Raw genomic sequence first — 26740 nt, 5'->3', positions numbered from 1 at the left:
TCAAGTTGTTCCAGTGCTGCTGTCACTCATAACAGTGTATCTTGCACTGTGTCACTGCAGTTTTTCCAAGCTGCTATTTTCAGATGTTTTGAACTCAAAACTTTCCCTGGATTGAAATTTGCTGAAGTTCTGTAACGGTTGTGTGATGTTTGTACTGTACTTGAATGTTTTGTTTGAATTTTTAAGTTGAAATTCGTTTTTAAAAGTTACTTTAGTTCAAATTATATGTTTCATTTATATTTTTTCAATTTTATAAGGTATGCTTTGAAAAATCATGTGGTGGTAATCTTCCTGCCCTCCTTATACCCTCACAATAATATATATTTAGTAGAGGGCTTTAATAAACGATTATGTTTCATGTGTAAATGTCATTTTTCGTCTGTTAATGGATCTTTTCCAGCTGTGATAGTCATTAGCATTTCATTTGGGTTTTATCACCTACTCCTTCAAAATTGCGCTTTCAACTCCCTTGTTCATACACAGTGGTGTTGAGCCAGCTACTGTATCTGCTGGCTGTGTGTTCCCATCTGACCATTTCTGTACTTTTAGCATAAAACATCACTTACTGCTCTTCCTTTGAATTTGCTGTCAGCCTTGTTAATGCAAAGTGACTTTTCCCAACAAAAATACACCTTTAAACAGCTTATGAGCACTCTAAACAGGTAGAATTTGGAGGTCCCACATGCATACATATTGGCCAAAATACTGTTCAGTCTAAAAAAGGCAGTGTAAAAGACTCTTTTATTAAACTACCTATTAGATAATGCTCCCACCAGCGTTTGATGTTATCAGGGTCCTGATGCAGATCTTTGAGAGGAGAGCACTGGTGAACACGCAGACAGGTTGCAGTGACTGAGCCAGTTACTGCAAATGATGTGAGCCACAGTAATTCTCACCGCGCTGTCAGCACTACCACCACCCATACTTCTTCCTTAGCTGAAATTACAGTTTGGGAATGAACTTCAATTTTGCATTTAGAAAGAGCTGAGATTGTCCATAGGAATACTAACCACAGCTCAAATGGTAAGTTAATTTTCAGCCAAGGTCTTGTACTGTTTCTGCGTCTGTTACTAGGAGTTATTCCATTGATTGATGTTCTTTGGACACATTTTGACTCCTCTATTCTTTGCCCTAGCAAATAATTCAAATGCAGTGGTCAGTTGGTATTCCAGCCGCAAGGACATAGCTGGCTGACTGTGTATGCCCACGTCCATATTTCATATATTATGTTGCCACATTTGTTGTCATGATGAATCATAATCTTTTGTCTCCATGCGTTTCTTAATATGGAATATCAATTCTAATATCAGATATGGAATATCAATTCTAATATCACTTTCATGATATTAGAGTATCTATTCACTAAGAGATCTTAAATTGTACAAAATTTTCCAACACAAATAGGTAATCAGCAAGCCAAAGCAGCAGCTTATGTATGCAAAGGGCATAAATATTGCCTGCTTTGATTAAACTGTTTTAGCTGGCTTACTTGTTTCCAGATGTGGTTACACAACTGCTCTGGTTTTAAGTCAGTGTGGCATCTGATAGGCATTCATTTGGGTGCAGAATTTGTCTTTAACCATAGTTAGAATTTATCAGATGCGTCAGTTAAACTATCTGTGAAAAATGTTTCATACTCATATGCCATCCCGAAGCATACTTTGAGGAAAGTCACCTAAAGAATATTTTGCAAATTGAATTACTTCTCTAGCTAAAGGTAAGCAGGTGTGCATGTGTTTGAAAGGATCAGACCCAGTGTGTAATATACCTTTATGTCTTAATTAAAAAACAAAAACACACAATTTAAACACTTGTTAATTGAAGCTGAGATGTTTCACTCTGTCTGCATAACAAGAATTGTGCATAGTTTTAATGACATGAACATAGTTTCAAATGAGGATTGTGTTAAAAAGTTGTAATTTGTGAGCCCTCTGTTAACATTTAATGACCCCGTCAGGGGGATATGATTGATGCAATTAAGTTGTCTTGCTTGTGTGTTATATAATTGATATGGACTGAGAGTAAGATCCTAATTTAGAACATATGAATCTCTTGTCCTGTTGCATTCAGGAATGAAATTAAAGCAATTTATAAATGTCTGCTTTTAGTTAAAATATGGGGGAGGGAGAAGGAACATCTGCATGCCAAAGTATTTTCAGTAGAGGCAAGGATTTATATTCTGAATTTCATACTTGGAATGCGTTTATCATGTAGGATTATATCTGCAGATTAAACTGATTTTAAAGGAAATATAAACACATTTATTCTGCCTTTGGAAAATAAATATATTTCTACAATGGTATTTTGGGAGAAAATAGACACATTTTTTGATAACCAATAGCTGGCCCGCTGTTCTGGGTGGATTTTTTGTCATTGTTTTTTTTGGGGGGTGGGGGGTAGAGGAGTAGGTTGAGTTCTTATAAATAAAAGAATTGGATATTTGAAAAGTAAACACAAATTTTTTTTTTCTCCTTCACATCACCTCACTGAAATTTTACTCTTTCTTCTTTCCCTTCCACCATAAGTGCTTTTGTTTTCATTTACCATAAAGTAACCCAAATCATTTTTTTTCCTTGGGCCTGTTGAGCTTGTGAGCAACTATGGATCTGCTGCATGTCTTGAATTGGGTGACTTAAAATAGAAGCCCGATGTGTACATATCTGAGGCATTTTAGTTACCATTAAGCATAATTTTTTGTTACCTTTAAGCATAATTCTTTATACTTTGCCTGCTCTCCTGTTGCTCCTAATGTGCACATCAACCGTACTAGGAAGAAAGAAAAAGTTTAAAACTGTGACCTGTAAGTGTCAACAGTATTACTTTCAACAATATTAACAATACTACAGCAAGCAGTTGATCTTGGCAAAGCTGCTTTTTAACTGTAGCAGTAGCACATGTAGACTAGTAATACATTTTTTGAAGAGTGATGTATTTTGAATTATTTTTAATACAGATATTGTCACTTAAGAGTTACTTTGATACAGAGAGGGGCAAGATTTCTTCAGCCTTGAAATTCCTCTGTTCATTTACATTACATGTATTTTTTTAAACAAGTGACACAAGTGGTTGGCCACCGTGTATGACAGTCGTTCATATGTGTAAATGGTAATTTTCCTTTAACACAGGTGTTACACTACTCTCCTTATGATAACTTGAGGTGCTGCCTGTTTATTAGGTGCTAACCATATCCTGGACTAAATAAACTTGAAGGTCAAAGGCCAAGGTGTTTATAGGTAGTAAAGTCGGAGGCTGATGTGCAAGATGTTTATCAGTACAGGATATGGTGGTTACCAAGTTTGGGGGAGCCACCCTCAAGATGTTTCTGTTTCTTAACAGCTTACACATCTGTACTTTCCTCTGTCTGAAGATGAGATTTCCACTGCATTAAGACTTCACATGCCTCTATGGTGCTTTTTATATGTATGTCTTTATGTATAAGCATTGTAGCAAATCTCATTATAATAATTTCCATCTCTTTTGTCTCCCAGTTGTTGCAAAAAATGAAGGATCACTGTGCAAAATTAAAAATAAGGAAGTCTTTTTTTTTATTGCTGCTCTTTCTCATTTTACCTCTGGACAGGAAACATTTTGAATTAACTTAAAGCTGATTTTCTTGTAGTTTTCCTCTATTATTTGAACCCTGTAGGGATAGGAATAATGAAATTTGGGCAGAACGGAAAGTTGCCGTGTTTAGAAAATGTAATGGAATTTTTAAACCAATGGGTTGACTTTTGGTTTGTTAGCTTTATACTTCGTACCTCTTGGAAATGTTGAGGAACTAAGTCATGCAGGAGTGATAAACTGAAGGGAGGTTTTGCAGTGAGTGGTATTTAAAGTTGACACTTCTTCTAGGAGTGGAAGTAGACAACTTGATGTAATCCAACTTGAGATACGTGTAGCATGTTGTGTAATCACTTCTGTTGGAAATCTGTAGAGCATGCAATACTCATGGCACTCTGATCATTGCTTTGAATAAAGGCAGGGATTCACATACTGTGCTGCTGAGAAATAATTTGCACACATCAGAGCCCTGCTCCATGCAGACCCTTGCCCACAGAACATGGCCTGCCGTGCCGCTTCGTTATGGGATGGTGCTCCGCTTCCTTACTGTCTGGGAGCTCTATTTTATATCACAGTACAGACACCGGGGGTAAAAACCCTGAAACTGGAAATTATTTATTTTTATCCTAGAGAATATTTTGTCCAAGTTCACAGTTTTAAAGAAAACATGCTTTTTAGGACTCATGAACTTCTGATCAGTCCTAAGTAGCTTTTCCAACAGGTCCTGGTACCTTGATGGGAGACTGCTGCTACTCATTACTTCGGTCTGCATTGTTTTTCCCCTTGCACTTCTTCCTAAAATTGGTGAGTAATTAAAGGAGAGAAGCGAATATTATTCTACTTTAGTAGCAATTACAATTGAGGACTTTAAAACCTTAATGGGTTATTTATTTATTTTAACTGGCAGGGGGCTGGTGATGGCGGGGACTACTTAAGTTGTTGTAGTATGTTCTGCCTTCCAGCCCTGCCTAGTTAACCTATTACTTGGGTTGCAGTAGTATTTTGTCTGCAATACTAAAATAAAATCTTTACAGCAGAACATTAAAGAGCTGCATTTACTTACAGCATGCCATTAGTGGTAAGCCAGTTCTAATTCTGCCCTACAAAACTACATAAATGATCTGTGACAGGCAGTTGGAATGTTGTTATTCTGAGTCCTAAGCCCCAGATACCAAGCACTGTAATAGAAAACATGCCTAAAATGTAAAGCTTTAGCTGTACATTAGGATCACTTTCCTTATAAATTCTCTTTTATTTTTACTGTTATTTTACAGGCTTTCTTGGCTACACAAGTAGTTTATCATTTTTCTTTATGGTGTACTTTGCTCTTGTGGTAAGTTAAAAATCAGTGCACAGCTTATCTATTTTTTTTCTCTTATTGTTTAAATGTTTTCATAAGTCTGTTTTGAAATGAATTGTCTTCCCTTCCCCCCGTTACATTTTATGTAGAATTCAGAGTTTTCTTTGAGTTCAGTATGTGCCTGCTTGGACAGATTACATTTGTTTTGCTGAGGCATGGAAATGTGTATGAACTTTCAAGCATGTGAAAAGATTTAAAATAATTATATTTTGGACTGGTAAATGTAACAATATTTTTGTTTTGCTGACAGTGCAGTGAAGGGAGCTGGCACACGTACTTTTGTTTCCCTACTAGTAATGGAATAGAGTTCTGTTTTCTTAGCTTCTAACTATTACTTACTTCAACTAGTGTAGAAGAAAATTTAATATACTCCAAATAAATTAAATTTACATGTACAATGGAGTGACAGAGTTCAAAAAAAGGCAAGGAAAACTAGAACTTCATTAAGGCAGTTTACAAGATTCATTAATACGTCAATGACCTTATTCTTCTTTCCTGCTGAAAGGAAAAGTTCTTTTCTCTGAGCCATATGGGATTTTTGACCCTGATGTTCACCTTCGCAAGGCCCCTGTGAGGTAGATGTTTCCAAATATCTGAAGTGAGACCTACTAGGCAGATCTAAGAGGAAAAATATTGCACCCTTTCTGCTTTTTACAGGGAAGGAGTATGTTAATGCACGTGTGTTATATGTAGTACGACCATGCAACTCACACTGTCATCAAGGTAGAGAATCAAGAATCTTTTTGGGAGCCTGGAAAAATGTTCCCCCTCTCGCCTGTCATTCTGGCCTGCATTGACTTGCATTTAATACCTGTTTTACAAAGGGATAAACAGAGTTGAAGGCAAGTTGAACAAACATGCCATCCAGGAGACCAAGGCAATCCATTAGGAACTAAACCATGTGATAAAACCAAACTTCAAAGCTGTCAAAACATCTCCCTAGGGTATCCCTGGAGAGCTGCAGTGTTTGCAGGACCTTGGGAAGTATTCTTCCGAAGTTTAGCATTGAGGAGCAGCCACAACCTCTCCAGAGCTAATGGAAATTCATTTGTAATATTTATAAATTACTTTAACTTTTGACCTCTTTCCTAAAATTTATCTTAAAAAAAAAAATACACAAAAAACATCACCAACAGCAACAACAGAGTTCTAACTGTAATGTTGAAATAAGTCTTGGGCTGAAGCTATTTGCAAGAGTTTTTAAACGAGTCCAATTCTTATATTTCTTTGTGAATTTGCACAGATGTCTGAAGAAAGCTGTTCTAGTTCATGGATGCATTTGAAAGTAATTTTGGGCTCAGAGAAAGCATGTCTGTAAACAAGGTTTGCATGTAGACATGACAAGCCGTGATGATTCGAGCTAGGGTTTAGACTTGATTCTCTGTAACAGAAAAGCATGCAGGGAGTTCTAACAAAGGAGGGCACATTTCTTATGAAATGGTAAAAATTGTATGGTTGATCTTTGTTGTCAAATTACAAAGAAAGAGCCACCGAAAATCTAACTGAGGTAAAAAAAAAAAAAAAATAATAATAATAATAATTAAAAGCTGTTACAGATATTTAACGAAAACTAATGCTCTTCAGAATATTCTATCTGACTTCTTCAGATACTGAAACTCAAAGGAATTAACTGTGGTTTAGTTTTCATATCTAATTGCTTTGAAGTGGGTGATACGTGCTGTTGAAATGGTGTTTTAGTTTGCACAATGTTAATTTCTGTACGGCAGATATGCTTTAACTTATTCCAGAAGAAAGCCGGGTTAGTCATATGGAAGTAATACAATCATATTTTGCATATACAATAATTCTATGCATTTTCAAGTGCATACCATCTGTTAAGCTTTTTGCCAGCAAGCCACAGTTTTAATACAGCATGCAGAAAAGGTAGGTGCTATAGACAGCATGTCTTGGTTCCTATGGTCTGGTGAGTGCACTGAGTCAAAGGGCTGGAGACTGTTCTTGTGCTCTGCTATGGGGCTTTGGCAGGTCACACATCTCCTGTCTGGGCTTCAGCATCTTTTTCTGTAAAGTTAATACACTGTTTATAGTCGTCATTTGGAAAAAAAAGAAAACACTGAGATGAACTGATGAGGAAGAAAAAACACGTATGTATGTAACTATTAATTGAAAGCCAGATTCTGTGAGGTCCTGAGCACTTTCTCTTGTTTCTGATTGTTGAATACCTTCCTGATGTGAATCCTAACTGAAGAGGAATGAAATGTGAGCATTGCACTTTTTTTATTGCCTTCCCCCTTGCTGCATTGAATATTGGTGAAGAGTAAAGAGAGATTTATTTATTTATTTATTTTATGGAGACAGCCCTATTGGTAGCTTGTTCAACAAAGGTGTTAATGATTCCTGGTGGTATTTTCCTAAATCTGTTGTTTACGTTCCCAGAACAAAATGTGAGGCAGACTGGGAACCTGCCATATGTAACGAATGATGTTATACACAGAGAGCTCCTCTTTGCTGAATGCTGTTAGCACTGCTGAAATAAAGGGGTTCCTGTTCTCCCTCCATATGATACAAAAAAGCAACATCCCCTGAGAACGTTAGAACATTTTGAGACCTCTGACTTTATTTTTAGCAGTGGTTTTGGTGTGGGTTGAAAATACCCTATTTCCATTAGAATCTGTCTTTAGGTTTTGCCTCTTTTTAAGTTAAAACCAAATGTTTGTTATACTCAAAAGACAATGTTTATATGGAATAGGCTTAAAGTTCCAGAGGAGGATTGTCTGTGCTGCCTGCACGCCTGCTCAGCTCACTGAGCTGTGCTGCCAGCTTAACAACCTCTTCCTGTTGGCAACTTCATTAGAAATAAGGAGCATACTGCAATCTGGAATCCAAACAGATTTGAATAATTAAGCAGGTAGGCAAATAAAGTTACAGATCTGAAATGCATCTAGTGCATTGTCGTCTTTTGTTTCCATTTCAGTTTGTTCTTAATCCGTATCCATTTCATTTTAGAGGAATGTGCTCCAGCTTTTATGGTTGGCTTTTCTCATCACCCTCTGACCTCTGCAATATTTATATGTAAGGTTGCTTATATGTAAGGTTGGCTTGCTGGAAGCCCTGCACCCACACCCACCGCTGCCAAGCACAGCTTATTTTCCCCCTCAGCTCCATGCAGCTTTTCATTGCTTAGGAAGCCTTTTCAAACCTTAGCCAGAGCTCTGACAAAGCCTTTTACTTTGGAGCCTTCAAAATCTCTCCCTTATTTTCCCTATCTGGGTACCTTTTAAATATACAGATCTCCTTGAAAAACTATTTTGCTGTCTCATTCAGTCTCATAAATGCCTTCAGCTAGCCAAAAGCCTTGGGCATCCTGGGGAAGTATCCAGGGCTGTGGTGCAGCAGTCTGCATCTGTGTCCGAGCTCATCGCTTCTGCTCACTGCCTGAAAGGAAGAGATGGAGCAGGGGTGGTCCACATCACAGAGGCATCCGTGTATGTAAAGGCCCAAGTCGTGTTTTGGTGTTAGGTCCTTTTCTTTTTCCTGTGCTCACTCTTTGGTTGAGCTTCTGGATGTACCAGCAGCATCATCTCCCTTCTTCCACCTTTCCTTGGGTGGCATTGCAGTTGACATTGCACACAGGGAGGCAGTTTGGCCGGTCAGGAAGCAAAGAAGAACAGACCTGATATGAAGCACTGCCAGTTTAGTGTCAGAAACATGCTTGGAGGAATCTCATTTTTACTTTTAATCCTTTTTCACAAAGTTTACGGAGTGCTGTTGTGCAAGCTGCTTCCTGGTTCCGTTCCTTGAGTTGCAATTTGTTTGAATCCATGCAATTTAAGTTGTGTGTTATTGCCACAACACTCGGCATGTTGTGTACCTGCTATTTCCTTGCCCCCCAGTTTCTCCTGAGGTAGCATTCCCTTGCTTCTCTTGGCACTGGTGGCAAGAGAGAGCACCTAATCCTCGCTCTCTGGGAAGCACCACTTGGCTGCAAGCAAAAAGCAGATTGAGCCAGAAGAAACACTGCCTTCCATGTTATTCTTCTTGTGAATCTGAGTCTTTAATTAAGTTTTTAATTATTTGCTCTAGGCTTCAAAAGAATTATAACCTCTAAAGCCAGGCAACTACAATAGGAAATTAATTAGGGTGACGAGAGCAATATAACTATCATTTCAAACTAGCCTCCTGAAAAAAGAGGTAACGTTTCTTACTTTAATTTCCCTTTGATTTTCAGCACTGTTACTTGGCAGTCCCTAAACCAGCAGGGTGTAGCTAAAGCCCCAATGACATTCTGGGACAATAATTGCATTTATTGTTTTTCCTTTGCTTTCTAGTCCAAACCATATGTTTCTGCCTTTTAAGATTAGCCCTAGGCTCTGCTCTATCTCTGTTAAGGGCTTGTCTACTTAGCGAAAGAGCCTGGGATAGCTAACACAGCAGCTATTCTGTATGGGAGGCAGTTAGTGTGGAGCACAGAGAGTGAATGCGGAGCACTGGCTATATTTCTGTTAATGTCATAGCTCATTTCGGTACAGCACCTCCAGACAGGCAAGCCATAAGGCTGCCAGCTGTGCTCAGTGAGCAGCTGGATGGAATGGCACGGACAGGCTTTTCCTTCGAGCCCCCCTTTCTGTAGCCCAACTATCCACCAGTCAAACTAGTTGATTTACTGTGGGTGTAGCTGCCTGCTTTGTACACCAACTGTCCATTATTATCTCTATGTATATCTAAACGTAACCTGATTTTTAGGATATCATTTGTACATTAAATATGGTGTTTTGCAGGTTATGATAAAAAAGTGGTCCATCCCTTGTCCTCTACCTCTGAAGAGTGCAATAGAACCTTTACAGGTAAGGTACATGCTGTATCAAAGTTCTTCTAATTTTATTAATAACTGGAATACTTCTTTTTTTACATTAACATTTTCAGAATTACTTGTGATTTAAATTCCTTCTTTTCTTAGCCATCGCAGTTTTACTGTCGAGAAACCAAAAAGTTTCACGTCTGTGGTTTGGGCTCGTTCTTTCATTATGTCATGTTTTTTGCATGTATGTCTTACAGGTTTCAAATTCTACTGCGGATTGTAAAGCAAAGCTCTTTCATCTTTCAAAGGAGGTAATCTCTACTAACAATAAGCTAACTAAAGGGGAGGGTGTTAAAGAATTGGGGTTTAATCTCTATCCAGGGTAAGCTAAACTTCTGTAAAACTAGTTATAGGCTGCTGAAATATTTCCTATACCTACTGCCAAGCGTTATCCAGTCTCTTTCTTTTTTTATATGAAGGCTGGGTGTCCAAGTTAGTGTTTAATGAAAACATTTTGCAAATGTGACTGAAGTATTAAGTATAACAGATTCAGTGGTGGTCAGCCTCATGATGCAGTCAGATCAAGCCAACTTCATGTGCTGGAAGTCAGTGCTGCTTGACTGTATGCACACTTTTAGTTCCTTGAAGAACAGGTTTACTGAAACTGCCTGGACCTAGTCTTTGTTTTTGCTTTCCTGAAGCTAATTCTTCAGGCCTAATGCAATCTTGTGCATTTCATTGGATGCCAGCTTGGGTATTTGTTAATTAATCTGGCATTTAAATTGTGTCACCACCCACTATGTCTTGCAGGAGAGGAAGTATTATAGGATCATGGAATCATTTAGGTTGGAAAATACCTCTAAGATCATCAAGTCCAACCGTTCACCTGGCACTGCCAAGCCTACCATTAAACCACGTCCCTAAGCACCACATCTGCATGTCTTCTAAATACCTCCAAGGGTCGGTGACTCAGCCTGGGCAGCCTGTTCCAACAATTCACCACGCTTTCAATGAAGAATTTTTTCATAATATCCAACCTAAACCTTTCCCTTGGCACTCTAATCTCTGCTGGTTGAAGAGGAAGGGGAAAAGAGAAGACTAAGTTTGGGAAAGGCCTATAGCGTATTGGAACTCAAGAGGGCTGCAGTTGGTTGCATTTGTCTGAAAGAACAAAATCTGCCCCCCACCCCAAAAAAAAAAAAAAAAAAAAAAAAAAAGAAAGCTTGGGCAATGCAAACATCAGACAAATGTAAATGTAGATCAAAGAAGAAATTCTATTTTGACCAGAAGCATCTACCATGATGTTACAGCTTTTGGTCTGGCCTTTTGTACTTTGTAGAATCTATACTGGGTTTTGCCTTTTTAATTTTATCAATTGAAAGTGGCATATTTTTTACCAGTATGGACCTTGTTGTAGTTCAGGTTATTTTATACTTTAATTGCTACTTGGCAATTAAAGTAAGCTACAGGAGATGATTCATCTCTGCTAGTACAAGTTTTTGAAATAACATACCACTAATTGTGTGGTTACAACTTTAATTATGTAACTCTTTTAAAACTTCAGATGCTAAACCACGTTATGTTTGCTGGATGCTGTATCCATTTTTTAATGAAATGATGAGAAAATAGTGAAGTCAGGGTTAAGGGAGTCAATAATTTGATAGGTAGCTATGGATATTGAAATTTAGAAAACTTAGAAAATGTCATGGTTGATACACTGACTCGGGGGCAAATCCTACTCTTACGTAAGGTCTTGGCCTCTCAGTTGTTAGCTTGTTGACATGCTGTCTGATGACCTCTCCTGATCGTGAAATAGTAAGCTGGGAACAGCACCTGAAGAAATACCAGTTGAAAAGGTCCAGTTCTGTGGAACGATTCAGAGGCACCATTCTGCATTGTGAAGATTAATCTTGAAGCATTAATATGGAATGCTTTGATTTTGTCTTCCAAGACTTGCACTGAACTCTGAATTAATTCAGATAATTTTCCAACCATCCGTAATAACAAACAACCTAAAGTATGTTCTTCTTCTATTTTAGAGTGCTTATGCAATACCAACAATGGCCTTCTCTTTTCTCTGCCATACCTCCGTCTTGCCGATTTACTGTGAGCTCCAGAGGTAATATATGAAAACACAGGCAACATTAAAATATAATGGTAGCTTTCCTGCTATATTTTCCCTAAATTAATCCTGAATGTTTTAGAGTCAGTGTTGTCAAGCAATGCAAAGTCAGTAGCCTTCATAGGCAAGAGCAAGTGCTGGGTCCTGCACCTGGGACGGGGAAACCCTGGCTGCACGTACAGACTGGGCGACGAGACGCTGGAGAGCAGCCTAGAAGAGAGGGATCTGGGGGTCGTGGTAGACAGCAAGTTGAATATGAGCCAGCAGTGTGCCCTGGCAGCCAGGAGGGCCAATCGTGTCCTGGGGTGCATCAAGCACGGCATCGCTAGTAGGTCAAGGGAGGTGATTGTCCCGCTCTACTCTGCGCTGGTGCGGCCTCACCTCGAGTACTGTGTGCAGTTCTGGGCACCACAGTATAAAAAGGACATGAAACTGTTGGAGAGTGTCCAGAGGAGGGCTATGAAGATGGTGAAAGGCCTGGAGGGGAAGAAGTACGAAGAACGGCTGAGGTCGCTGGGCCTGTTCAGCCTGGAGAAGAGGAGGCTGAGGGGAGACCTCATCACAGTCTACAACTTCCTCGTAAGGGGGTGTCGAGAGGCAGGAGACCTTTTCTCCATTAACACCAGTGACAGGACCCGCGGGAACGGGGTTAAGCTGAGGCAGGGGAAATTTAGGCTTGACGTCAGGAGGGGGTTCTTCACAGAGAGGGTGGTTGCACACTGGAACAGGCTCCCCAGGGAAGTGGTCACTGCACCGAGCCTGTCTGAATTTAAGAAGAGATTGGACTGTGCGCTTAGTCACATGGTCTGAACTTTTGGGTAGACCTGTGCGGTGTCAAGAGTTGGACTTGATGATCCTTAAGGGTCCCTTCCAACTCAGGATATTCTATGATTCTATGATTCTATGATTCATGTTTTTCGGAGGTGTACAGCTCTAGTCTGTACTGGCTTTTCCTCTCTTACAGGAGAGAAAAGTAGCAAATATGGTTCCATCAGCAATGTCAGTACATTGTCCTGGCCATCTGGAGAAAAAAGGTCATTTGCTAAAGTACTTACTAGTTAGTTTTTATTGCTGTAACTGAATCTGCATTTCACCAGATTCAGTGGATTTTGGCCCAAATTCCCTTCCTGTCTCTGGATATATATCATCCTTTATAAATCAAAACTTTGATTTAAAAAAATAGAATCAATTATATATAAATATGTATATATACACTCACATATATCACTCTGGCATGTCTAAATTCCCTACCACAGGGGGACAGTGTTTGTTGTCTGCATGGAAAGTGCACTTTAATTGCAAGATTAAAAATACTTTAAGAAAAACAAGTGTTACTAAGAACATAGACTCAGCAAATAACCGTGGCCATAAATTAAGAATATGGTTTCTTATGAAAGGCTAAATACTATGTTTTTTTTAATAATGTAGATTGCATGTTGTCAATGGTTCACATTAAACAACACTCATTTTCTTTTTTTTTTTCATTTTAGTCCATCCAAAAGTAGAATGCAGAATGTAACTGTCACAGGAATTGGCCTGAGTTTCCTAATTTACTTTATGTCTGCTTTGTTTGGGTATCTGACATTTTATGGTAAGTATGTTCTCCAAGTATTCTCTAGAATGCAGGCTAATAATAAATGATGCATGCATTGTCTGGAGAACTTCAGACTTGTTTATGCATTGATACACTTAAATCCTCAGAAATCTTGGTCCTGTGAAGACTTAAGGATATGTCTAATACTGCAAAGTGCTACAATCTTACTGACTTCTCAGAGTGTAAGTGAAAGTCATGGACTGTGAGAGAAATTTTGAGATCTGGTGGCAGAGTCTGCTGGTCCAGCAAGTTTGAAACCTCTTTTCTAAGGCTGTATCTTCAAGCAAAATTCAAAATGTCTATTAACCCTGTGATATCCCCACTTGTTTTGTGGTCTCTAAGAAGTGCTGAGGCTGCTGCCTTTTATGTAAGGGTTGTGACCTTCAGCAAGCTAGCCCTGATGTCAGGGAGACGTCAAGGTTTGTAGTCATGTTTGCCTTGTCTGATACAGCTTGGGTACAAAGCATGTATTGCTTCCTTGTTTTGTTTTTGTCTTTTTACAAATTTATCAGAACTAGCACTAGCTATTTCACTCAGAATCTGCTGGAAGTTTAGTTCCTTTCCTAAAATAACAGGAAGTTTTATTTTAAAGGATTGCACAAAGCGACTTCTTTGTGTTACCTTTTCTTCACGCACAAGGTAAAGATAACCCAGAGGACTCCAGAAAAAATAAGCAAGGAAGATGAGAAAATTAAAAGGGCTGAATCAGACGAAAGGTCCATCTAATTTTGTGGCTTGACTTCAGTGGAGGGCAATGATGAAAGGCTAGGGAAGAATTAAAAAAATGTTAAGCGTAAGATTTGAGTTGGTCTTCCTCGTACATGCTTCCCATCTTCAATAATTTGTGTTCCATGTGGGTCCTGAGCTGGAGGTGGTATCTGTTTGATAGGTGTTCTGAACCAAGAAACACGCATTTCTTAGAGATGTTTTCGACATAATACCTGACAAAGTAAATATACCTTTTTATTATCAAACAGAAAAGTGGCAATGAAACTGTCCCTGCTAAATTCTACGGATATCTTCCAGTTCCATTTGCTATATAGAGCTTACATGACAATGTACTTGAGTACCAATTTAATAACCCTGTGTTTGGACTCTTGTATACTTCTGGGCATAGTTTTTCAGTTGAGTTAAAAGACAGGTGACTGCTATTCTTGTGTTTTGCAAATACTCAGATTTCCAAACTCCTATCTACATGGTGACTTTTTTTTTTTAAGGTCCGTCAGAATCTTGGCAGAAGTAGGTGTGCGTCTGTTTCATAAAGCAATTTTAGCAGTCTTATGTAACAGAGCTAGCAGCTGTTTTTTCATCTTCTGAACGGTTAGCAGTTTGAGAGTGTTTTCATTATTGTCATATAATGTCACAGTGGTGCCATTTCTAGGAAATGTCATTTATCTCCCAAGCATCCTGCTTTAAATTTGTTATGCTGTGTTTTGCTTAATGTAGTACACGTTTTCAGATTGGGTTGCCTCTGCTTAGTGATCTGTCTTCTGCAGTTGTATCATGCAAATGACATCATGTAAGTGCATCACAGTCACCTATATGGATTCTTCTAATCTGTTCTGAAAACTCACCCTTTATATGGGATGATCACATGCTAGCCTGTCTGGATTGGAATGAATAAAAATTCTTATAAGAACAGTAAGACAATTACACTGAAGTATTCTGATGAGGATTCCCCTCTCCTTTTCAGAGTGTTTTACATTTCTTGGTCATGGCTTTGAGATAGTGCTTGACAAAGCAGCAAGAATGTTGGCTTTCAGCAGCTAGCAATTCCAAATTTCTAGGAAGTTTTGCACCTTGTTTTCCAAGTATTAGTGTATGTCTGACCTTAACTGTCTAAAAATGTTCCCCTGATACTCAGAATCCTTACATCCTCAGAAAAATTACATGAGGAGTCTTGAAACCCCTAAAAGCGTATAGGCCACTGTTAACATTTCCTTATTTAATTAACTGTCTCCATATGATTTGTAGGAAAATATAATTTTAAGTGCCACTGTGATTCAGGAGTCAGTGCAGGATAACCATCTGTCTCCGGATGAGATCTCAACAAGAAGATCAAAGGAAAAATAGTGTCCTAGAGACGGTCCCAATTCCCATCACCTTCAGTGTCATGGTTTCTCTGGGGCAAGGCCTTTTGACTGCAGATTTCTAGTCTGTCTCACTGTGACCATTTCTGGTTTTCTGCAAGCCTGATTTGTTTTAGTAACTGACTCAAGAGCCTAAAACACCAGAACCAATAGTAAATGTCTGTAAGATATTACTTTTTTCCCTTGCAAGCTTCTGTTCCTTTTTTAACTTTCTGGTTGTCTTGTTTAATTAACTTACTTCTTTAAATAGAGAGAATCTGTTCTCTGTTCCTAAAACACTAGTCCAAGAAAATGCAAACCATTTTATTTTAAATTGAAAACAATAACAACAACAACAACAAAGTTTTTGAAATGAGACATATTTCATTTTTTTGTGGTTCAGAAGTTTTATAGTGTTTTCTGCAGCTTTGAAACTTCAAACACTGACTGGACATTGGTGAAAACGTGGTCCATTCTGAACTCCAAAAGTGCATACGTGGTCAAAGGAGCAGGCTGCTTTCTGGACTCTGACTTTTGCTGTCAGTTTAGCAGTAGTGAAGCTTTTCAGGTTAAAAGGGCAAATGTCTTAGACAAAGGTGAAGGATGCAGGTGGTGTATGATACTGTAGTAATTCTGCAGTAGACTGGTTTTGCAAAGTTAAATATGCACATGATGGAGATCACAGAAGATTCACACTCTGAAGAAAGTAGAGCTGTGATATGAAAGCTTTTGGTGTGGTCAGTTGTGTTACCAACACAGTCCTCTGTTGTTCTTTGAGTGCTATAGGAAACCAAATTGTCAGCCTTTAGGTGTCATTGTTTTGCACTTTGCCTCTATTTGGCATGGAGGAAAATCAGTCTCAAGTGTCAATATATATATATATATATTTTTGTTGTTGTTGTTGTTAGAAATTCCCTTTAAAAGTATACCTGATGCTAAATATTCTTCTCCGTGTCATCCAGCAGTACACCAGTGTTATGGTGTATGTATATATATGTGTGTGTGTATATAGATATATAGAGAGAGAGAGGCAGCGGATAAGAAAAGCACATACCCTAGTATAGTTCTTAACATTTCTTCCTTTAAATTAAATTGCAGCTTTTATTTCAAATCGTGAAATTTTACCTCACATATCACTTAATGTTTCTGGAAAAATAAAAAAGGGAAAATGCATTTCAGTCAGTTTAGCAAAGTGAATTTGTTCCTGGTTTCTAGTAGAAGAAAAGTAATCTGGTGTTGTCTGTTTCATACAAACAGAACAAGTTTTACAGTACTGTATGCTTGGCTTCGTTTCACATATCCCTTTTCTTTACTCAGCAAGACAGCAGACTGAGCAAAACTAATACAATTTGTATTTCACACTACTGAAGATTTTTTACTTTTCAAAAGGTATTTGTGAACAGGTTTGTACAGCATCTGTACCAAACTAGATCCTAACCGAAACGAGTCTGCAAATTGAACTGTAGCAGCCTCCATGCAGGTATTTGCAGCCTAGAAAAGTAAATCTAGATGTTACAGTATTGCTGACGTGTTAGGATTGGAAGAGTTGTGTGACGACTTAATCAGTCAAGTTGCATTTTCTTTGTTTATTAGTGAAATGAAGCCCCTGCTTAAGTTTCAGGCCCTTTGTCGAGTGTCAGTGTATCTGGTAGTCCAGACTTAGACTAAACCCACATTTTAATTTATGAATGGTGCTTTTTGTTATCTGTTCAAAATATTCCTATTGAAAAGATTTAAGACTTGTGGATACCAGTATCTGTACATTTTCTTCAGTTCTATGTGAGATATTTTCAGGAGTTTTCTAGACTTAACCTGTGTTGTTAGCTCACTAAAACTTGTCTTTTATTTTAAGCCTAGCTAATGTGGCAAAATTCAGGTAAGTTTAAACATTGTGTGAATAGTGAGTGGACTGCAAGTTTCAGAAAATGTATCTACAAGGTTGGAATATCTTTTTAATCCTTCCTCCTCCATATTTGTATCTTCTCTTAGATGGCTTTGGTTTCAGCAAAGGTTCTATAGGGTCTTGTAGGGTCTTGCGTTTTGAAGGTTTTATTATTATTATTTTTAAGTTTTCTCTGGGTTATGTATCAATTAGAGCTGGTATATCAGCGAAGCTTCTGTGTACCCCCTCCCACTCTGCATTACTTTCATGCAAAATGATCAATTTGAACGTAAGCTTAATATGCGTTGCTAATTATTTCACTGTTAGATCTCAGCCAATTAAGAAAATAATTCATTTTTCTGTTTTTCAGACAAAGTGGACTCTGAATTGCTGCAAAGTTACAACAAGTACCTGCCACATGATACTGTCATCCTGACTGTTAAATTAGCCATACTGTTTGCTGTGCTTTTGACAGTCCCTCTAATCCACTTCCCTGTAAGTACTCCTAAAAATTTTTAAGCTGGCATAAGCAATGGTAACACTAATGCTTTGCAGACTGCAATATTTGAGTCACATCTAGTCTTGTGTATCTTATTCACTTGTCAAGTGATTGATCAAAGACCACATATTTGCATATGTTCCATGAGAGCTCCAAAATAACAACTAACCACTAAGCTAATTTGTGCTCTTGAGACAGATTTCAGATTAAAACTAGCCCACAGCATTGTTTTTAATTTAGAGAATTCAGAACTTCTAAAGTTTATTTAGTTTGATTTTTTTTTTCCTCTTAAATTGAGTTTTGCTGACTTGGATTTTCCTTTCTACATGCACGCACACAAACATACTTACACTTGAAAACTCAATTTCATTGTAAATTGAAAACACATATTGACTCATTTCACCACTGGAAAAAAAATACTTTAGCTTATCAATACCACGGTAGGTTTGAGAGAATTCATTCAGTTATGACAAAAAATAAAACCAAAAAACAACAGTTAAAACTATGTATGTAATCTACACATCAATTATATATACAAGTTGGCAGCTGTGTTACTTCCTAACAGGCATGCTCAAAGAGAGACAAAAGATTATCCCCCAAACCTTTTATTGTCCATGCAAATAAGGAATTGTTCCTTAAGACTAAGGGCCCACATGATAAATATTGCCTTAATACTTCAGTTATTTCCATGCTACAGAAAGACAAAACTTCATTTAACTCTTAGCAAATTATTTTTGCATTTTGATTTAAAATGTTCTTTCACATCTGAAATGATAAAATTCTTGTTTATGAAATTGAAATAAGATTAAAATATATGCATTTATTTACAGATGCAATGTTTCTCTTCCTTTTATGCAGGCAAGGAAAGCAGTATTGATGCTATTTTTCTCTCATCTTCCTGTGTCATGGATTTGCCATATCTTTGTCACTTTAGCACTGAATACAATCGTTGTGTTGTTTGCAATGTATGTGCCAGACATTAAAAATATGTTTGGAGTAGTTGGTAAGTTGTGTTTTTGTTTTTGTTTTTTTTAATTATTTTTATTCAAGAAATTCAGTATTATGATGAGCTAGTATATTTGAATCTTGCTCCAAGTAAAATCTTACTTTCTGTTTCTTAAAGGTTCAACCACATCAACATGTTTGCTTTTTGTATATCCTGGACTATTTTATCTGAAGCTTAGCAGAGAGGACTTTCTATCTCCACAGAAACTTGGGGTATGCTTTATTCCACTTGTGTTAATTATATTTAAAGAGGCTTATTCTAGATACATCTTAATGCACTGTAGAGCATGTAATCCAAGGGGCAAAGTTCCTGTTTTCATTGCAGTTCACAAAATCTGTGAGCGCTTTCTTTTATCTTTCTTGTTAGCTCTGCTGTTTCTGAAACTCTGTTTTTTACAAGACCTCTTAGAGTAGCAGTATGTCTGTGGGCTGGACCACTGATCCGAATACATGCTTTTCCCTGTAGTTTTCAGATGTCAACTTTTAATCCAGTTTCTCCTTGTTTTTTACGCATTACTCTGATGTTATTTGGGCAGCTGGGACAAAGCCAAACTGCATTTAAGTGAAACAGTGTTTATGCTTGTTTTCAGTGTAAGCCTTCTGGAAAACATGGTGATTTTTTTTTTTTCTTTATGGTTTCTCTTTTGGCACAGTATGTTAAGCTCAAGTTGGAATTTGTGCAGCAGCCTGCTTTTTGTGCTGTTACTCTGCTTCTCTTCTTTTTAACCACTGATCAGCAGAACAACTCTGTGACAGTGTCTAAAATGCCAACAAACTGCTTATATGTAGACTATCTGATACTCCTATGATTCACAGGGCTGCTCTTGTGTTGATAAAATAGAGAACCTGGAAGAAAATCTTGTGATGAGGCTCTTCTGACCATTTAAAGTCTTGATTAGTTACAAAAAAACTGGGGCCTTGTTAGAAATTCACAATCTGTTTTGAACTGTGGTTTTCTTATGGTGAACTGGCTGTTCAGAAATAAAGAATCCATTGTCATTTAAATTTTGGTAAAATACAAATTCAGTTTCTTAACTCGTTCAGAGCTCTAAAGGGCTAAATATGTTTGTTTGTTTGTTTTGTTTGTTTGTTTGTTTTGTTTTGTTTGCAAACAGGTCCATCTATGCAGTTTTCATACTGATACTGTGAGCAAACTAAACTGTTCTGGGAGTTTCAAGTGAAACTGTCTCAGAGCAGACTTAGTTCCATTTTACCCTAAGCAGACACCTTGTATTTGAAGACTGAATGATTGCAGCATAAAAAAATTATTTGAAAAGACCTGTCCTTACAGGTTTTTTCATCATCAGTCATAAGCTTTAGAAATGTAAAATGCTTTAGAAATGTAAAATGCTTTCTTCAGTAAAACATTAATTTTTCTCTTTCTTTCTTCACAGGCATGTGCACTGGTTATTTTTGGCATTTGTGTTGGTCTTCTCAGTTTAGTTCTAATAATTTTCAATTGGATTAATCAGTAACAGCATATTGTTACTGTCTGAAGTGGGCTTCAGGAGGACATCAAGAACCAGAGATATGTCAAAACTACTGAAATGAATGTTGAACATCCCAAAGAAATCACTGTCGAAGAAATAATCCTCTTTTTTTAGTCCATTAGTAATGTTCCTTCTTTAATCTTGAGAAGGAACTCTCCAGTTATTGCACAATAAGTCTTTGCCATTCTAAAATATTAGTTTTTAATGATGCAATCATGACAGGTAAAAAGATCTCTTGAGAATTTCTGCAATGCAAAAACAGTTTAGCGCACATGGTGAACAAAAGCAGAACCTTGAAATAACTTTTCTTTTAGAGAGAATGATATGGACAGATTTTATATCAATCATGATGTACATGCCACACATTATCCTAACAGTGAAAGACTTCTGTTGCTTGAATAATTTCCAAAACTTCAGCCAGTTCATATTAAGAACTTCCTGATTCCAAATGTTTACCCTAATTTATCCAAATATGGATTCAGAAACCCAAGAACCTTAGCCCAGTTTAATGGGCACATCGTGGTAATTGTTTTCTTGAATACAGTTTTATACCTCTGTGTACTTGAATCTTATTGAAGTAATTTTTAAATTAGATGCTTTTTCCCGTCTAGCTTAATAGGTTTTAGTAGCATTAGGAAGTCTCAAAAGTCTCAATTTTCAAGTTAAAAATAGATATCTTTCAATTAATGTCTGCTTTTGAATGTTATTCAATTTACCTCAGTATTCCTGATGGTGGAAAATGTTTCTTTTTCTCTCTTACTCCCATTTCTACTAGTGTTTCATGTTTGAAATAGAACATATCTAAATGTTATTTACTGCTGTGTGTCAGAGGAGGTTTGGGCTTGAAATGTGAAATTCTGCCTGTGTCAAAGTCAAAGGAAATTTTACGTTTATGGAACCTTAGTTTTACCCCAGATCTCTAAACTTTAATGTAGCCTTCTGTAATTCTTTCTTGGCCTAAATGGAATGTGACTGCAATTTTCAACACCAACTGGGCTCTGTCATGTGTGGTATTGGGTGCCCACCACAAAAGTTCCTCATATATTCCACTGCTTTCATTCTACTAACATCATGGTAAACCTTCTTAAATTTGTTACTATCAGATGGAATAGGATGGCTTTAAAATACCCTAATCTCTTTAGAGACTGTGTGCCCTAAAGAAGTTAAGCCTCCACAGGAATGGCTTGTGTAAAGTTAAGAAATTAGACCTCAGACTCAAATGGCTTGATTTAGAGAGTGGGAAAGTTCTTCATTATTTCCAGATGCAGTATTTCTTTTAATTTAGGTTAGCACTTCTACATCTGAGAATTGGTATAAGACACAAACAAAACATAGCAAAGTAATTTATCTATGTCATTTGGAAGCAGCTAGTAAGTGCTATTTATATATTTTTTTTCTGTCCGTAAAGTGCACAGCTAGTGCACCTTTCTCTAGCTAGAAAATCCTGCTGAAACAATTCTGTTTATATGTTGATGTATGTTTTATCATTTGGAATAGGGAAGATGCCCCAGTAAAATGGCATTCCTAACTTCTTAGCAGCGGGTCTGTGCTATTGAGCCGCAGTGCAAACAGATCACTCAGCTCTCAGGATTTCACTTCTGATAGATGGCCTGAAGGCACCCAGGTGGTGTTGGTTGTGCAGCTTGGTACTGCTTCAGGAATCCTTTGTGCCTGGGGAATTTTCTTCTACTTAGGAGTTTAATACAGAAATAGACTTGAGTGGTGAGGCACAGGCACTAACTCAGAAGTTTTGTTAGAATCCCCATTCTGTAGGAATTGGTACGCTATATTCTGGAAAAGATTGCAGTCATTTTTATCACAGAGCTTCTAGAAGAGGTCTCACGATGCAAGGTGAGCCATCGAAGAGTTTGTCACTACCAGAAACAGCGTGTTCACTCTTGGCCAGAAGGTCACAGCTACTTCTACAGCATCAGCACTGGTGGTGGCTCAAGCGGGTAGAGGGAGTGGGACTGCCTTTTTGAGCAGCAGCAGCTGTTAGATGAGAATATTTTTCTCAGAAATCTCATACTTGACCTCCTGAAGCAAGCTGTGTATGCAGAGCATGCCTCCAACTTGAGAGGTCTCTGGCCTCCTGGGATCGAGGGGTCAATCAGACAGCTTCTCAACGTTGTGTGAGTATTAGGGACAGAGGCTCTACAGCTTGCCTTTGTTCTTGCAATTCTTTTTCAACTCTGCATAACCAGGTATAGCCACCTTACTGGCTGTGGCTACCCTGTAATTGCTGATGACAGGCTTTGGGGTTCACTATAGGGGTGAACTATAGGGGTTCAGCCACGCTGGGTATCCCTGGCAGCAGTGTAAGAAGCTAAAAATCTACTTTATTAAAGTGTATCTTGAGAAATCAATGATAGCAGTAGATCAAGAAATTATTTTCTGACTGAACCAAAACTTTTTAGGAAACAGGAGACGTGTCAATGAAGTATAGATTACTTTTTTTTTCCAGACACTAGGAATTAGGAGGAATATTTCTTAGAATTGGGAGGTTTTATGGAAATTGTTTCTCATTTATTATATGCTCATGTAGCAAGTGGAAGTTGTTAGACATCATTGCAGGCACTTTATTTTAAACTCTAAACAGCAGGACTTAACAAAGAAGATTTATATCATCTGTGAAGGTGCTGAAAGTTGACAAAGTTTTGTTAAGCCTTTGCTCTTACTTTCTGCCCCTGAAAAAGCTGAGTCTTGCCTTGCACTGCAATCCTCTGCTCATACATAGACAGCTGGGTTTGTGTGCATCTTGTTAAAAAACGGGGACTCACAGAATACCTGAAATAAGGTGTCAGTTTTACAGTTGATCCCTGTAACGCTATGGAAATCACTACATGATCGTTTTTAATCCATGGGTACACAAGCCTGGCTACTAGCTAACTGTCCTGGTAGGTAGGCTCTGGAATGATGAATACCAGTGTGTGAAGTTAATACACCGTGAGGATGAAGGGAAGCAATTTGCACCTCTGCTGGAGCTCTGTTATTACATTTTGACTGCAGTGCAGGAAGGATAGGAGCACATTGCTGTGCAGAATGCGTGTTATCTTCTACTTGAAAAGAGCTGGAAATACTGCTGCTTTTAAGAAGCTTGGATGATATGTAACTTAAAATGTGGGGAGAGGGGCAGAAAGAGAAAGGACTTCGAAAAAGGTGCAAGCATTTTCCGCTATGAAAAAACAGAGTAACTATTTTTAACCTCTGAATCTCTCTCTGTCTTCTGTTCATTATGGCTGTGTAAGGCTTTCACTACAGTTGTACACAAGCATGAGGTTTTTTGAGCTAAATGTATACCCACTCTGGAGCTTTCTGCTAACTCATGTGCTGCTAAATATATTTTTCTTCTTGTGTACAGACTTTTTTTGGCTATATTTCCACATTTCTAAATTTTAGTGGTTCTACTTTATTATCTGTAGCTACCATTTCTGAACTCACTTGGCAAAGTTGCCTTTCCCCAGCTGAACAAGAAGAACAATGTAGAGATGAAAATTATTTGGTAGCCTTTGATTTGTTTTCACTCGCTCTCCTATTTCGATACCTTGCCAGTTTAAAAGCTGCTCACACTTCAGATAGACTGTTATAAGCTGGATGTGGAAGGTGTGTCAACAGTATTACAGAAATGAGCGCTGCTAAACAAGAGTGTTCTTAACCTGTCTTTGTATTGTGACAAACACTTGTGTTTTACTCCCATGTTTCTAACCAGTTTGCATCTTAATACTCATTTTCATTGCAGTAAGTTTGTTTAAAATTCTCTCATGGCCCTGTGTAGTGAAAACTGAGACACTGAAGCCATCCTGCCCTCTCTCCGTCGCTCCTTTCCCCTTCCCCTCCATTTCAGTTTTGCATTAATGCCAGTTCTGTGGCACTGGGCAGGAACGTGCCATTAGTTGAGCACTCCACATGGTTATTATGGGGAGTGCAGTGTGGGTGAAAGGTCTGCCTTTAGTCATGCCTTGTGGCTCTGGTTTTCACTAGGTGTCCACAGGGGGTCATTGCCAAAGGCCAGGACTAGATGCAGGCAGGGCTTTTTGGTGTGTGCCCGTCATGTCTGTCCTTGTAAGAATTTCTTTTTTTGGAACATGGAGACATCTTAACTTTGTAACGGGAAGCCTGTGCTGATCTGGAGTTCTTAAATCATTTTTGTCACACGGAGCGTACTCAAGGTGCTGTATTTCCTGCCCCTGCAATCCTCCTAATGAGGACGAAAACGTGATGGTCCAAGTGAGCTGCTAGGGCAAGTGCTAAATCCTACCCAGCTTGTAAACACATTGTTTCCATGAGAGAGGATATGGGCTTGTACTTCATTACTGTGTTACTGGTGCTGCACAAATTATCACTTTGGTGTGGATCTGGAAGTCAGTACTCCAAATGTGTTCCAGTCTCATTTAAAATAAATTCCTAAAATTAATTTTAGGATTAATTGTAAAGAACATGAAGTATTTTCATTAGCATCTGCTGGTGCTCTTTCAGTATTACATAGGATACATGAGGACAGAATCGTGCCTGTTTTGGGTACAATTAATTGCTTCGCCATCAATGCAGATGTGTACCTTTCTCGTAAGCCAGCTCCTCAGCTCTTACTGAGCCAAAGTGAGGTTCAAAATTCTGAATCCTGCTAATTCAGCAGCCTGGGATCTTTATTTGGCTTACATTGATAATTGTATAAACAATAGAAAGGGATGGACGTTTTACCACTGCATCGCTTGCAAATGCTTGAAGATAATCAAGTTGTTTCCAAATGTCCCTACGGAGATGGAGATTAGTGTTACCTCTGTAGTGGGCATCCTAATGTGCTCTCAGAGATTCAACTTCCAATCAGACCAGGAGCTAAAGTAACATTGATTGCTGCAGAACTCCTTTCCTAATTAGATTTAACACTTAGCCCAAAATTGTTGTTTTACAGTTGACTTCAATGTTGAAAGCATTCATTATAGTTGTTCTGCGTACTGAAAAACCTTGCGGCACATCACTGCCTAATGACTGCCAGTGGCAGAAAGTTTTCAGTGTTAAAAAAGAGCTGCCTAACTTCCACAGTTTGTGGTGATGTTTTTTGTGTTTGTTTTTTCAGTTGTGCTCATTCAACCGTGCTTAATGTGGAGCTGAAATTCTGTTGAAAATAGAAAATAATCATCTGTATGTAAAAAATGCCTAGCTGATGTCTGACCTGTGTGTTGTGCAACATGTTTCCTATTCTGAATTCCCTGTGGAACAGCTGGGGTATGTTCCGAAAAAGCAGAAAATAAAGAACAGTATTTGCATAACTCATTTGTTTGTCATCTTTCCTTCCCTGTGCCATGTGTGTAGCCTGCCCACTTAGCAAAGCAAACCCAGTGCTGGGTTCTCTGCCCTCGGTTCCTGAAGTGTTGCTGTTAGCCCCAGCTCAGGCTGTAACATTTCTCTAGCCAGGGCAGGGAGATTTCCTTAAAATCATTCCAGCAGTGCCTCGTTTGGTGTGTTCTCCCGTGTAATCTTGTGTGATCCCCTCTCTGAGTGCTGATATCTTGCAGCACCCAGCTTGCAATGAATGTGAGACGTGCTCCAGGAGGCTGCTGCTCATTGATCCTCCAGGACCTGTCAGCTCTCAGCAGAGTTTGAGCTATGCTCTCCAAAATGTAAAGGGTGAGAGAAATGCAGTAGGCTTCCTCACAGGTATTGGTTTCAGCCATAGCAACCCTGACTCTGCTTTGCTCCTGTGAAATGAGAACCAGCAGAAAAGATGTGAGCAGCCACAGCCATACAGTGTGCCCTGTGCCAGCACTGCCTCCAGGCGTGGATGGTGGGAGCTGGGCAGGGCAAAGCAGGTGGAAAACTGGAAAACTGCTCGTGGAAACCTGCACTGGAAAAGCCTTTTTGTGTGGCAAGGTGAGGGGTGGTTGGCAAAGGCAGAACATTTCTCTAAGGAGCGGTAGCAAGAGGGGTGGTGGCTGTGCTGGAAGGGCTCTGGGGCAGGGCCCTGCTTTGGGGCTGTAAATCACAGAGCTCTCTGATTGCTGTCCAGGCTGACAAGCTGCGAGCACAACCCCAAGCACCCTGCAAAGTCTAAGGGAGTCGTGAACTGAATAGGAGAGAAAAATGGACAAACCTCATCACTGTACTACTGGCTCAATTCCAGAGCTGTATGAATGCGAGTGTGCTCGTCACATGGAAATGAGCATCAGCAAATTTGTGTTTACTTAATAACATTTGCCCCAACTAGAATTGGTACCAAATAGCCCCAGAGCTGCGTTTTTCAAGTGCAATGCTTTATTTTGTCCTGCACCACAACAGCTGCTTATACCTGTTTCTGTTGCTGAGTGGGTCCTGTCCGGGCTTGGCATTTCACTTGCCTCCAGCATAGCTGCTCGCATGTTAGTGGTTTACACAGCAGCCCTAAGACGCCAGGCAGCTCGCTGC

General features: G+C 38.6%; 1 protein-coding gene across 4 annotated transcripts in view; it reads left to right on the top strand.

Annotated features, from left to right (window-relative positions):
* The window catches only part of SLC38A6 (solute carrier family 38 member 6), a 45676-nt gene extending 20068 nt beyond the window's left edge, over nt 1-25608 (top strand). For all 4 annotated transcript variants that reach the window (XM_084520448.1, XM_084520450.1, XM_084520449.1 and 1 more), the window contains 10 exons: nt 4283-4365; nt 4836-4894; nt 9661-9726; nt 9938-9991; nt 11720-11799; nt 13293-13393; nt 17718-17842; nt 18705-18849; nt 18970-19064; nt 20246-25608. In XM_084520448.1, the coding sequence (XP_084376574.1) occupies nt 4283-4365; nt 4836-4894; nt 9661-9726; nt 9938-9991; nt 11720-11799; nt 13293-13393; nt 17718-17842; nt 18705-18849; nt 18970-19064; nt 20246-20326 (889 nt within the window). In that variant the 3' untranslated portion in view covers nt 20327-25608. The remainder of the gene's footprint in view (nt 1-4282; nt 4366-4835; nt 4895-9660; nt 9727-9937; nt 9992-11719; nt 11800-13292; nt 13394-17717; nt 17843-18704; nt 18850-18969; nt 19065-20245) is intronic.
* The last annotated feature ends 1132 nt before the right edge of the window (nt 25609-26740 follow it).

The sequence above is a fragment of the Aythya ferina genome (assembly GCF_964211825.1).
Source record: "Aythya ferina genome assembly, chromosome: 5".
In the NCBI taxonomy this organism is placed as follows: domain Eukaryota; kingdom Metazoa; phylum Chordata; class Aves; order Anseriformes; family Anatidae; genus Aythya; species Aythya ferina.
This window is presented reverse-complemented; position numbering and strand designations above follow the sequence as displayed.